This window comes from Nyctibius grandis, chromosome 1, assembly GCF_013368605.1.
Source record: "Nyctibius grandis isolate bNycGra1 chromosome 1, bNycGra1.pri, whole genome shotgun sequence".
Lineage (NCBI taxonomy): Eukaryota > Metazoa > Chordata > Aves > Nyctibiiformes > Nyctibiidae > Nyctibius > Nyctibius grandis.
This window is the reverse complement of record NC_090658.1, coordinates 119236067-119251385: the sequence shown is the minus strand read 5'-3', so window position 1 is coordinate 119251385 and position 15319 is coordinate 119236067. Positions and strand designations below refer to the sequence as shown.

Here is a 15319-nt window from a genome sequence, read left to right as displayed (position 1 = left end):
TCCACATTAAACAGCAAGTGTGAGTGCTTTATGCTTCCTACAGCACTTAAAAGCAACAATGATACCCTAAAAAAACCCCTGACCCACTAACTTCTTGGAGAGAATCAGGTTTCTAATGTGAGGAAGGGTGTTGTCTTGCTCAGCTCTTTCAGTGTTTTCATTGTTACTGTTTCTTGCTGTTATTAGTGCCATCATACTATGAGCAATCCCATACATTGTACCACAAGCGAGGCTTCGTCTGTTTCTGGGATTCACGGCCCCAAACCTCGTTAATTGTCTTTTCCATGGCATGACACAAACCAAATAACCAACCTGTTCATGCAGCTCCAGCAAACTGAGTCATCTCTTATTTTAAAATCACAGAGAAATAGGCTAGGAGAACAGAAAAGGCAAAATAACTAGCCTCAACACATTTTATACTTAGGCATCCCTGAATAATTCTGTTGAGATCTGGGCAAGACCTGGATGCTACAAAGGAACATGAAGTACAGTTGATGCTGACCATCTTAATCTTGTTAACAGTGAGTTTAATGTCTGCATTAACTTTAATACGATGATCTTTTAGTTGCTTATATTCTTTATAGTCTTGCTTTCAAATTACAGTTGTGAGAAACAGTCTAAAACTACTGTAGTCATGGTGTATTTCTTCAGTGCTAGTCATGTCTTGGGCAAGGGAGGTTCATAACACCCTCTGTTAAGATATGATAAGAGGTTTGACCGCTTTTGTCGCCGTAGTGATTATAAAATTCCTTTGGCATGTAATGTGAGACTTCAGCATGTCCTTTGGCGTTAAACCGTTTTCCTGCCACAGCGAAACTGAAGATATTTATTAGGGTGGTGAAGTGATAGCGGATGTTGTTTGGGGGCCCAAATGACAATCCATGAGGCAAGTGTACATTGAAAATTATTTGTTAGGGTTGAATGAGTCTGTGAAGGTGCCATTGTTCTTTAACAAGGTTTAGGATATGTGGAAGTCCACAAATTTTTGTAGCCAGATAAGAGCATCCTGTCCCCTTCCCTCCAAGGAATTAGCCACATTCTGACCCATGCCTTAGTGCAATGGAATCCATGGGTCTGTCTTGATGTTCTCTGTCAGTACAACTTAACCAAAGAGCACACAGTCCCCATTGCTGTTGGACCAGAGCCAAGATGTGAAATTCTCAAGACAGAAAGCAGAGAATGAAGTTCTGGGATTTTACATCTACATCCCTGTCAGTATTTGTATAGGATGAAGAGAGCCTGAGATATTTTTTTTTTGCCATCATTGTTGACAGAATGTCAATGAGCTCTTAAAAATCCTTTTGTCCATGATGCTCTTTCTCCTCCAGAGCAGCATAAAAGTATTTGCTTTGGCTTTTTTCTGCAGCCAGGTGAAATTAATTCATCAGGGATTTTTTTTTTTTATTTGAGGAAGCTCTCTTGGATTTAATGTTGCTCAATGCTACCTGCTGCTTCTTCCTGGCTGGGTCTTTGATGTACTGAATATTCCAAATGAAATACCACTGTATCTGTAACTTAGTGGTTTCAGCAGAAATATTTTCTTCTGTTTTTTTTTTTTTTTTCTGGGAGCGGGGAGGGGGAGAGATAATTTTGTATCATTCATGATAAATGAACAGATACTTCTCATTTAACTATTCATACAAAACTCTCTTCTGAAGTATTTCTGTTCCAGAGATACATGCAACAAGTATGAAAGAGTATTCTGCTGTTAGATCACTGCTAGACGCTGTTTATCACTTTTAAGACCAGTTTAGATAGATAAAACTTTGAGAATTTATCTTGTTCTTCTGCATGCGGAAAAGTTGTGTGGATGATCTGAATGCACATACCAGAAATAGAGAAACAAGTCTAGCATGTAAAATAATGGCTGTAGCTTTTCTTCAGCATGTATATGTATATTACAGCAGATTAAAGTGCCACAGATGAAAAGAAGGCAGCCTGTCAAAGTGTCTGCAGTCCTCTTTGGCAGAAAATTGATTTCTCCTGTCACCCAGTTCAAGAGTGTTCATATCATCCTCAGTGATGGTAGAGCTTTTGTGCAGCTTTCTTGTCTGGGTTTGTCCACTTGATGAAGAATAATTTGGCTTTAGATAATCACTGTCCTGCTCTTACTAACTAGAATATAGCAGTGTGATGCATCTGGCTATCAAGCTCACAAAGTCCAGTTATTTCAACTGTAATGAGTCCTGTTAATATGCAGAGTATGAGAAACCTATCTAAATTCTCTTTTCTACTCTGCTTCTTATCAATATTTTTCCTGTGAACTGAATTATTTGTTCTTTATATGCATTGCAAGACTGGAATGTCTGCAAGTTGATTTAAAGTTGTGGGGCAGAGACCATGACCAATAACTCCTATGCAGCACTTTCCAGTAAAGAAGGGAATGCCTGTTTCTCTGGTAGAGAAAACTGTAGTGGCAAAGATGGGAGAATTAGTTGGAGGCTTCAGATAAACTCAGAAATTGACTCATTTGGTGTGTGATGTTACCTAATGTGATCAGGTTTTTTTGAAGGGGAAGATCATTTCATATCATTCATAATAAATTAATAGATAATGACATATGGAAAGTTTGTCTACTACAATGATAAAGAGCATGAAGTGAAAATCTAGCATAAAAGAAAATAGAAAATACTTGAAATAATATCCTCCCTATTATGAAATTCAGTAAGAGGATAATATTATAAAGTAGCACCACTCTAAATACAGGGAGCAATTAAAAGGAACGTTGCTTGGAATTTCTTAAGCCTGCTGGTATTAATGTTGTTGCTGTGAATAAAATTGGATGCATCTCTAGCCTATGCTCAGATGTTAGCTTTCAAATAAGACCATAACACAGATTAGAACATATTAATCACATTTTTTGCAGTACTTGCATTTCAGGGTTAATGGGCAAAAACTACAATTAAAGAAGCAGTCTTGCCTGTGTACCTGGAATGACAAACTACTATTCATATATATGTAATATTTCAAGGGAAAACTCTACAGGTTTATTATTGGAGCTTTGATGTGTTATACACAATGTGGTTATTTTATACAGTAGTCTTGAAAAAGATCATGTTGGAAAATTCCTTCTTTAACAATTAACCTTCAAAGTAGCAGTTGTAAGGTTATAACACAGAACTTGGATTTTCTGTATCTACGGTGACACAGAATGTAATGAAGGTATTGTAACCGTAAGTGAAACAGGCCTGTATGGATGTGAAAAATGGTGATAGCGTTGGTGATTTACCTGAAAGTTAAGCATCAATCCACCATTTCTGTGACTGAAAATATGCATCCTTTCTTTCAGTTTCATGACTACAACATCCCTTCAAACACAGTAAAATGTCTTTTGTTGTTAGTATATTTACTATTGCAGAAGAACCTTCTAGAAAGTATTGCCTTTCTGAAAGATTAATTAAGTTACTTTTTGGCTTCATTTTTCAACAGCATACAATATCACAGTCTTAAAAACACACACACACCTTCTCAGAAGCAGACTTCTTGTTAAATATAACTTACAGTTATTTGCCTGATATTAGGTACCTATGTTTTAATTTCAAGAGCAGTATTGTCCAGTTCTGTTAACTACTTTTATCTCCTTTGACTCTATAGTTCTGACACACAGAATTCAAAGTAGAAACTCATATTTGTATATATAAAATCTCTCCAGCAGGGCATATCTGCATACTTTATACGACATATGTATTGGGCTCTTCCTTGTTTGCCTGTGCAAACAGCTACTATAAATAAAAATTAGTTGCATCTTCAGTAGAAATCATGAACTTCTGAAAAAAAAAAAAAAACAAACAAACAACCAAAATATTTTGGTAATGATGTAGTCTGATTAGATTTACCCAAGATTCAATTTATAGATCACTCATATGATGTACTGAAGACTTTCCATGATGCATGTCTGTAGGCATGTTCATGGATGGTTAGCCAGGGAAAACAGTCTGTCTGTTGAAGACATTATGGCCTCCTTCATTTGCAGCTCCTCAATAGATAGATGGATGTAGCTTTTCATGACATTTTGGAAGTATTCAGCAGGCAATGAGCAGGAAAGGTTTGGTGAAATTTTGAGTTCTTGTTCAATGGCCAGTGTTTCATGAAGAAGGTAAAAGTAGCTTTATTAGACTAAGTAGCTAACTTAAAAGGAAAAGAAGACCCAGATTTTTTACTCTCTCGCCTCACTTGAGCAGGGGTCATAAAGAGTAATTTTATAACTTGGATATCATAATTTCATGGTATTTCTGATGGAAACAGTGGTTTGGCATTATGACTTTTTTCCCCAGCTTTGAACGATCACACCAACAATATATTATTTTCTTATTTTCCTGGTGTTTAGAGGAAGCACAAACAGAAAGAGGAAAATGAATATAAGGCTGGAGAAATAAGACGATATCAAGTATTTTCAATGAATACCATAATTAGGTTAAAAGATTTAGATTAAGTTAATTTATTATCCTTTCAAGCATTCTTTGTACATTCTTGTGTTTGAGGAACTTGATTAAATATGCATCACTTTTTCTGAAGCTGAACTAAAACGAAAATAAGCCTTTATCAGTGTAATTACACCAGGCTCATACCTAGGAGTTTTGAGGTGAACATTGAATCCTGTTCTGTTGTTTAAAACATGCATAAAATAGCATATAATCTGTGTGGAAGACTAATCCTTCATTAATTATATTTGTTTCTGTTAGTAGCTGCTTATTTTTAATCATTAAGAAAAGAACAAGGCAACAATCTGTGGAAACTTGACACGATTATTTGTCTCATGAACTTGATCTCTTTTTAGTTTCTCTAACCATTAGACAGTAAAGGCAATCTTAAACTTAAGAAAATGCTAGCTTTCAGTCTTTCTAGATTTCTTCTTTAAATACTTTCTTATTCTAGGTAACTGTAACTTACTGCTTAGATTCACATTTTTTCTCCTTTCCCCCTGCTTAGCAGAGTAGTACGTGTCTGTGTATGACAAACTCGAAGCTTTCTGTAAATGTTCATACATCTACTGTACTTGAGAACAGCCTTCACAGATGTATTGTCAGAAACAGTGGTTTTCTGTTTTCAGAAACGTCCATTAATTTGGGGGTATATGTTTCTTTTAACTTGAGTTTTTTGATGTGCTCAGAGCCTGGTTGTGACAGGAGTAAAGACTTTAATTTCTAATTAGAAATGAAGGGTTTTTGAAGAGCAAGTACTAGAACGGTTGAGAACCAATTCAGAACCCTCAATCTCCAAAATTGAGGGTACCCAGAACCTAAGGTTTGCTGGTCATTCTCCTTTGATATGAAAGCTGCTTATGTACACTAAAAATAAATTAGGGTAAGTAGAGCTAGTAAGATTTCCATTTCTGTAGTCCATGTCCTATTCTTTTCTATTTCAGACAATCATAATTCTCTTCTTAGTCTGTAACCTTTATAAGTATTCTAGTTTTGGTTAGATATGCCATGTTAATGCCCTTTGTTGATGTCTTTTTATTTCAAACTTAATTGAAAAAACACAAAAAGCATAATAATACATGAAAATTTAAATCTGGCCTGTAATTAATCATTTATGATTAGAGCATTAATGAAGTGGCTTATGTCGGTCTTCACTCTGGGAACATGTCTTAAATTTTCTTAGCTTTTTTATTTTAAAATAAATTTGAAACCATCTCCTAATGCGTGTAGCTTCTTGCGTAAAATGATTACTTTAATGCTGTTCTTTTTACCATTTCCACACTTCTGCAGTACTGGTGTAATCTAAATACAATTTTATTTTTTTTTTTTTTTCTTAACAGACCATTCAGTTCTGTTGTGTCTCCTTTTCTGTGAAAAATACACTTTCTTTTTTTTTCTGAGACTGAAATTTTTGATGTGTTTTTTGGTGAAAATAGATTTTATCTTTTCAACAGACATTATCTCTCTTCATGAGTCTAAAATCCTGGATATTTCTGTACTATAAATAATGATTTGATTGTTTCCAGATATTCTGAAGATGTTTAGGAAAATATCTAAATTTAAACTTCACTCTTCTAAAATTTATTTAGCTGCCATATGATAGTATTGGTATTAACAGTGGCATTTCTGTCATAGTCATATGTAACAGTATTTTTTGAGAAGTCGGCCAGTGTTATGAGCTTCCTACTTTGAACTTACAAGTGCAGTATAGCAATATAAAATGGGTATACTAAGGTAAACTGAGATTTCATCATGCAACAAATTATCTTGCATCTGTTCTGAATGGAGTCACATGTTATTTTTAAATCTAGTGTTCACTGAAATGCTGGTCACCTATTAACACAAAAATAAAAACAGAAAAGATGAAAGTTCTGAATGCAGGGAGACATTACAGGCTGTAAAAATTCAGGTCTCTATGCCATATAGAATAATCACTTTTTAGGCAATATATTTATCTTACTGAAGGAATAAATGACAAAATTATTAACGCTCTCCTAACTCTTGACAAAAAAATATTGTGAAATATTGCAGTTATTTTTACACATTACAATCAGCTATACAGTGTATTTTGGCTTTAAACAGAACAGTCAGGGTACTCTGGACACGTATTCATTTTTATGAAGAGATCAGCTAGGAAGAGGCTGACATTTTTAGTAGCAGAAGAGTTTTGATATGCTGATGAACTGTAGAGAAAATACACTTTATCTGTGGGTTTTTGAGTCATCTTTAGTAAACTAAAGTTTGGAACTATTTGCCTTTCTTTCTCTTTCTTTAATGCAGCATTGACAACCTCTTAAGATAGGCAAAACTGTTGTTTTTTCAAGTTCATCCAGGCGTCAGTGCCACTGCAGTGGTTTCCATGCAGAGCCACTGTGTGCTTTATTGGAGTACCAGTGCAAAATCCCTCCCTCCTTCAGCTCCAAGTCACATCTTGGGTTTGTTTTGCTGAAAATCTTAGCAGAAAATATCACTGTCATTGCATTAGGAGTGAAGCTTTATTTCCTACCAGAGTGATTTCCACCCCACCCCCCACCCCCCAGTATTTACTCCCTTTTGACCTGCAGAAGAACATTATTGTGTGACTGGTACATCTGATGGGCAGCATGATTCACATTTTTCTATTCCTACACATGCATAATGGATGTGATTTGATGGGTGGCTTAATCCTTCCCTTTCCCACATGCTGTTCTTGACCGTGTGTTCACTCCTTTTTAATTTTGTTGGTTCTGGTAAGCATCAACGTGGTTGATCCAGCTGAAAATGAACCTCAGAGCGGGGTGGGGAAAAGAAATCCGCCGAATCAGCAGATAGGATTCTTGACTCAGGTTACAGTCAAGTCTGTTTAAACCAATAGTGATACTGCAAGATGATATGTGAAAAGATGGTGACATTTATGTCTAACCTTTAATCTGTTCAGTTGATACTGATGATATCTTTAAAATAATGAGATTACATGTGGATATTTTGCTGACCTAATCTGTGTTAGAAGTGCTAAATTTTAACTATTTTTTTTTTTCAAGTTTCACTGAAGTATTTCAGTATTTCTCTTTCCTGCTTTCTTCTTGTTGCTCCTCGCATTAGTTTGACATAAAAAAAAAAAGGCAGTTAAGCGGAAAAAGTGGAAATTTGCTATATTATTGAACAATTATCGTACAGGTGGATAGAATTAGATATGATATTAAGGACCATTTTTGTGGTAATTTTATGTCTTCCCTTAACAGTGGAAATGGTGACTCATGTACATCAGTGAAAGATCCACTTGGAATCCTAGAAGGCATTGTTTCTGCAGTGCATGCAAGTGTTGAGAAAGGGTAAGAACTTACTGTATGGATTCTTTGGTTAAGACTTTGAAAGATACTTCTCATGAAAACATTGATGGCACGATACTGAATATGGATGATTTTTCTTCATGGATGTACGTAATGAGTTTGCACTTAATTTTTCTAAGACTTTATTCTGGAACAGGCTATTTTTTATCAGGTTCAAAATCTTGAGTCTTGACAGAAGCCTTTACTTGATCATTTGGAAGAAAGCAAGTCACTGAACTGAAAATTTAGATAACTATGGTTTATGGTGATTTGAGAAAATGGTTTTTCTGCTGTGACTACTGCAGATTGTATATTTGACAGGAGTACTTCACTGCTTTTGTTTCAGTTTAGTAGCTAAATTACAGATAATAATGACTCACTTTCAGATATCTGAATTTAGATATTTAAATTTGTCAATATTTGTCGGCTATAGTGCAGAAACAATTTCACAAATGCTGTATAATGCTTCACCACATTTTTTTCTCCTCTTTTGGGGATGTCCTTATTTTAGGTGACATAATGGTCTGTATGTCTCACTGACATTTTCCATTGCATTTCTAGTAAGGACAAGAAAAAAAAAAAACCAAAGTTTTCTCTCCAGATGTACAAACTAAGAACTCATGTATGATAATAGTAATAAAACCCCATACTCTCTGGTAGCCAACAAACCCGATTGCACTATTATGTGGAGACTTCTGCACTGACATTAAATTAGTTGAATACTGGATACTGAAGTAGACTGAATTGATGTCAAAATCTACACTAAATCTCATTCGCAATATTATGAGGTAGAATGGGAGAGTCGGTACTATTTTGTTCTGAGATGCACTGTCTAGAGTCTTTTATTTGTGTCCTTCATCAACATTTAACTGCTGAAATAATAAGCTGGAGTGAAAGTCATTGTGATTACAGGAGATTGTTTACATTCATTTAAACACTTGTTCTTATTTATCTCCTCAAACTTCAGCTATTCAATTTACAGAATATAAGTCTTTCCTTCAGGAAAACATATATAAACATCAGTTATGAGCTCTACAAAACTCTTTAATTATTCCAGCAGGTCCTTTTAATTCCCAAACTTTTGATTTACAGTTTGAATGCCACCTGTTCGACAGAGGCATGTCTAATTTAGCTCAAGTTCTGAGCTAACAGCATCATTCAGATAATATAAAGCTTAAGTAAAATTGAAATCCTTGTAATATGAAAAGCTAAGCTGTCAATGTTTATTATTTCAGAGCTGCAAGACAGGTCAAATTAGTGTTTTCTCTCTGATATTACTTTCCCATCTGTCTTGTTAAGACAAATAAGGGAACATTAGTTATAAATCACATGCCACAGAATCACAGAATCAACCAGGTTGGAAGAGACCTCAGGGATCATCGAGTCCAACCGCTGCCCCTACACCGCCCTGTCAACTAGACCATGGCACTAAGTGGAGCCAGGCTCTTCTCAGTGACATCCCTTGACAGGACAAGGGGCAATGGGTGCAAGCTGGAGCACAGGAGGTTCCACTTAAATTTGAGGAAAAACTTCTTTACTGTAAGGGTGAGTGAACACTGGAACAGGCTGCCCAGAGAGGTTGTGGAGTCTCCTTCTCTGGAGACATTCAAAACCCGCCTGGACGCATTCCTGTGTGATATGGTCTAGGCAATCCTGCCCCGGCAGGGGGATTGGACTAGATGATCTTTCGAGGTCCCTTCCAATCCCTAACATTCTGTGATTCTGTGATTCTTAAACACATCCAGAGATGGTGACTCCACCACCTCCCTGGGCAGCCCATTCCAATGTCTAATAACCCTTTCTGTAAAGAAATTCTTCCTGATGTCCAACCTGAACCTCCCCTGGCGAAGCTTGAGGGTGTGCCCTCTTGTCCTATCGCTAGTTGCCTGGGAGAAGAGGCCAACTCCCACTTCACTACAACCTCCCTTCAGGTAGTTGTAGACTGCAATAAGGTCACCTCGGATGCCACCTGGAACCACTTTCTTGATTTTTTTTTTAAAGGAAAAAAAACATTAGCTTTAGTTTAAAATACTGCTGAAAGATAGCAGAATAACATTTATTGATTTGTTACATGCTAGTTTATAGCCTTTAAGGGGCATAACAGAGTATTCTGTCTGTAACTGCTAGCTGGTTGGTTGAGTTCATGGTAATCTGTATACTGTAAATGCTTTCACACAGTTAGAATGTGTTCAGTATAATACACTTTTTGAGTCAAATGATTTTATTAAGAGTTTTTCTAATTAACCAAGTCAGGAAAACCCAAAAATTTACGTTTTTTAACATCTCTTTTTTTTCTAATAAATACACTAATTTGTGTATGTGGAGCGTAAAGAAGGGATTTGTAAGGAAAGAAAGAGAATATAGGACAATATGAATAAACATCAGATATAAAAATGTCATACTTAAAATGCAGCCAGTCAAGCTGGTTTTCCATAAAGTCAGATGGGGTGGAAGTACAGGCATCAGTCAGGACCGGGCACCATAAAAAGGCCTGGATTTTCAGGTGCTGAAATCCAGAACCCTTACAATACAATTAGCAGTCCAGGTAGTATGTGGGAGAATATGTAGATGGATTTCTATGGTATTACATGGTTATTTGAAGTTCAAAAAAAGTTCTTACACCACTTTGCTTTAGGCACTGATTTACAAGGGCTAGTTTCTCTGCAGCCTCACAGATGTGAGCTCTTCCATTTCCAGTGTTATGTAGTTGTTATGTATTGAATGTACTTGTTAAAAGCTATGAAAATACATGTAGTGCTTTCATTAGGATTACCAAAGACTGTTTAACACAGTATTGTTTAATTACAGGGAGAAAGTAGTTTCTTCAGATGACCTTCTGGAGTGGTTGAGACCTTTCTGTGGTGATGACTCTTTAGCAGTGAAGCCTCGCATAAGAGTATTGCAAATTCTGGAGCAAGCCTTCCATCTCAGTGATGAGGATAGCAAGCTACTCGTGTACTTCAGGACGCAAGCTGTTCTCAGAGCTTGCTGGCCTGAAATGAAGGTATTAATATTGATTGCTATAGATGATAACGAGTGGTTTTATACACGGATTATACGATGAAATGCTGTTTTGCAATATATAGTTTCAATACATCCTGTTGGTATAGGAAGTAACCCTCCCTTCCTTTTTAATCAGGTTTCTAATACATTATGATTCTTTGAAAAACACAGTTATATAAAGTTAACGGACTCCTCAGCTCTTGTTTGATCAGGAATACATAATACCAAGCTTGATTAAACACTAATGATTTTCCTCCATGTCAAGCATTGACTTCGAAGTTTTTGTACATTCTTTCTTTTCAATGGCAAGACTTTAATTGGTAGGGGGTGCATTCGGTCATAGTTAGTGTGCTGTTGTCTCTTAAGATGCAGCACCTAACAACTGAAAGGCAGTAGTTGCTTAAAAACAGTTCATACCTCTAACTGCCCAAGTGATAATTTTAAGTCTTTTTCAGTGTAAAGTCAGGAAAAAAAATAAGGTAAAATCATTGATGAAATAAGTTACTCTTAGCAATATTTATTTGTTTCCAACTAAGAGAGACAAAGTACTTCTAGTTCAGGTTTTCAAGTCTAAAACAGATTAATTTTCTTTCTGAATTAAAGGGTGACAAAATGCTTAAATTTCATTTTTTAAGCATATGTAAGTTTATCTAAGACTAATAAGGATCACCTAGTAAATATTCTCAGGAGTGAAAATGCTCAGGTTTGTGAAGTAGAATATTAAAAATTCCATATATACAAAAAAGCTTTTGTTGGTTGTTCATTAATATTTTAACTGCTTTATTTCATGACTCATTTTAGTGAAGTGCTTGGTACCAACGTATGTATTTTTAGAAGTTCTACATTTCTAAATACAATGAAAATATACTAAAAGCTTAACAGGAAGAAGTAGTCTTGTCTTTGAAGCTTGTGCTGTTTTGAAATCAGATGAGTATCACTTGCTGCATGTAGAATTGTTAAGAAGCAGATATACTTTTCATCCATTTTTTGAATGCTTCCCCGCCATGCCAAGACCTTATGGAACTAAAATAGAATATTTCTAATAGTTCCTCAAAAAAATCTATGCACAAACCCATTTTCTATTCATATAAAACAAAAACAGTATCTCAGTTTTGAGTCACTGTGCTAAGATCATCCAAAAGAATAATCATAATAAAAATCTTAAAAGAAAAAGAAAATGCTTATCTCTTGCTTTCTTTAGAAATTACTTTTTCCCTTGCATTTACAATAATAGCAGCACTTAACTCCTCAACTGCTCTTCAGATCTATGATTGCATTCTTCATCTTCAGTTCAGTCCTTTGTCAATATTTGTGTTGCCTGTGACCCGCTGTCCAATCCAAAAGCATTACAAGTCTAAAAGATTCAACTGGAGTATGTTTTAAGAAGAAAGCTATAGGTAGATAATAGCTTTTAGCCATGTCTGTAGAAGACAGAAAAAGAACCTATGTTTGACAGAAACCTTGTGAGACTCATTACACTTGTTTGAGAAATAGGTAAGATCAGATATTTTTTATTTTCTCCCATAATCTGGTAAGTCAAAATGTATATAACTTTACAACATGAAACTTAAATCCATTTGCTTTTGTCTCATGATGTTTTAGAGATTAATTGAATGCATTGCATACGCTGCTGGCTCATGTGTAGCTCACTGTCCACCAGGACCCCTAAGGCCCTCTCAGCAGAGCTGCTCCCCAGCCTGGCTGTCCCCACCTGTGCTGTCCTGGGTGCAGCATGGCTGTTAAACCTCTTGTGACTCTTGTTGGTCCAATCTTCCAGCCTGTTTAGGTCTCTCCATATAATCTGTTAATAATTTATGTTTCCTGAAGTGGTAGATTTTTAGAATGCTCCTAGTTTCGAGCAGGAAGACATACCAATTATAAGAGTCTTGTTGGAACATATTTAAAAATTACTCTAATTTTCATGTCAGTTCAAGCTAAATGTGATAGATGAGAACCCTTTGTTTTCAATATTTTTTTCATTAGCTTGTTTTTCATATTTTAGCTAGGTAAGTAATGTGTGATTTAAACAGAAGATTTCATATTGCTTTGTCTGTTAGGTACCAGTCATTGAAATTCAGAGCTCTTCACAAATGTCCAAGAAAACAGATGAGTGATCCACTACTTAGACTATTTTTTTATCTTTTTTTTTCTCTTCTAGTCAGCTGATGTCAAATGCTAGTCTACAAGTTGATATTAGAAAAAGCAAGTGATGACCTTTTTTGATGATTAAGTTTGCTTATTTCGTGTATTAACAAACAGGGAAAATACCAAAATAAAACAGCATATTGAAAACTGTGCACATTTCACAATCCTTCATGGTATGTTAGTGAAACAAAAACACAGCCAAATTCAGTAGTTACATGACTTCTGTAAAAGCTGAGAGAGAGATTTGTATGTGAGCTTTTGGCAAAGCATTAATTAAGCAAGCTTCTCATACAAGTTAATGCTTCAAGTGCAAAGGCCTTCAAAAGCAACCCCATTCTACAGAAGGGAATGTTGAAGCACAATTAAAAAGTTTGATCAGGTTGCTGGGTAATCCTGTATGAAGCTGGGTCAAAAAGTAGACATGAGGAATTACATCTTTCAAACATGTGCTCAGAGTGCTATGTCAGTCTGCCTGCTTTGTCTGTAGGTATCAATTTCTCTGGCATCACTACACCTTTATAATTTGGTCATCCTTTCTCATCCAGCAAAGTAGTAAAAAAAGAAAATCGCTTCTAAAAAAAAAGAGGGGGGGGGGCTTGGATTGAATGCTATTTTTAGATTGTAGAGGAATGTGTTTAAAGGTTGTTGAGTTTGGGGTTTTTTTTAAATCAACTTTAAATTGCAAATATTTAAAAAAATGTATTCGTTATCTTACTTCCAGATTGTTCTATCCTTACTCGCTTGACATTTCTTACATACTGTTAGGGGATCCCTCTTTTCCTTGCTACAAAAAGGGACAACACATATTGTAAAGGATGAATATGGATTTCTATTGAGTAAAGATAAGTTTGATGATATTGCAGTGTCCAATTACCAGAAAATGAGTGAAAGCCACCCTCAGTGCGTCTACTAATCCTCTTAATCAGACTTTGCATACATCAAGGAGGGACTTAATATTTAATTACGCTCTAGATGCTCTAAGTAGTGGTCCCACAAATCAATGTGCTGCTGGGAAACAGGCCAGCTCTTACAAAATTAAAAATGTACTTTATGGAAGCAGCTACGTATCAAACAGTCAGAAACACAGCAATTTCCAGTTCTCTAATGATTAGTTAACAAAATTAAAAATTATGGGGTCCTCGTTTTTCAAAGCCTTGAGAGTCTTCAATTCACATTCCAGTAGCATCCCACGCTACTGGAGGGAGGAGGCATGCGTTGTTTTAATCCCCTTGATGAATTTTATCTGAGCTCTTCAGGTTCTGTAATTTTCTAGTTAACTGGTGCATGAAAAATATGGGTCAAAATACTGACTTTTTTATATATTAAAAAATGTTGGGGGAGGGGAAATGTGGTTTAGAATGTTCATATCAAATTTTAACTTTATACATCTAAGATGGGAAATCCGTTTGTTTTCATATAATATATAAAAATATGGCCTGTAATGACTCACAGCACTGTCTAAGATATGTAAGGTATCAACTAGCAGGTTATGTGTGTGTACATAGTTGTTCAGTTCAGTGACCAGTTACCAGGCGTAAGTTAACAGTAATAAGAGTGAGGGTTTTGCCCCAGAAAGTTACAGTGGCAGTAATAAAGCTTCTGTAGGTAAACCAAGGGTTAGTTTAAGATAAGAAGTTAACAATTGTGAAGCTTCTATAAGACACACCTGGTCTTAAAAGGATTGTTTAATTATTATGCAAATGCAAAATGTAATTACTATTTGCATGCCACTTAAATGCAAAGAGCTTTGACATTTAGAGGAGGTAATCTCATTTAGCCTTTTCCCTCATATTGTTATATTATTTTTTTTCATGATCTTGGGGTACACAGAGCTGCTGAGGGCTAAACATTTTTGAAAATTGGAAGGGGTGTCTAATATGAATTCAGTTTGTAACTTTAGGCACCTTTCTTATTTTATCTGGGTTTTTTTCTCCTAAAGTTTAGCTTTGAAAAATTGCCAGATAAATTTGTGTTTTGTCTTGTGTACATCCCACACCACTTGCCCTTCCTTCATATAGGCAACTTATGTACGTCATATGCAAGTTTTGTGTGTCTCAGCAACCTTAGTAATGTCTACATTAACACAATGACTTTCTGAGTACTTGGGTATGGCTGTCAAGCCTCCATTGCTCTTTTGTTCCTCTTCCCCCAGTATATGAGAAATGTGTATCTGTTTACATGATATTTCTTCATATGGCTTCATAAAGAAAGGTCTCAATGGGAATAAGTCAATGTCCAGTAATTTTCAACTTTTTTCCCATTGCCTCTGCTTGGGTCAGAGAGATTTAAACATAAGGATTTGGAAAGCACAGTGAGATTTAAGAATTCCGAAGTCATTTTGCTGAAGTCATTTATCAGGTAACAGTGACCTGTATTTAGCTTGATCTGGCAAAATACAAGTGAAGAAGCTGTATCTCTTTAATCCTCAGCCATCTTTTATTT

At 35.7% G+C, this 15319-nt stretch overlaps 1 protein-coding gene across 1 annotated transcript in view; it reads left to right on the top strand.

Annotated features, from left to right (window-relative positions):
• NBAS (NBAS subunit of NRZ tethering complex) overlaps positions 1-15319 on the top strand; it is a 185009-nt gene that overhangs the window by 127965 nt on the left and 41725 nt on the right. Inside the window, 2 exon segments of the mRNA XM_068424707.1 lie at positions 7643-7732; positions 10538-10733. Coding sequence (XP_068280808.1) covers positions 7643-7732; positions 10538-10733 — 286 coding nt within the window.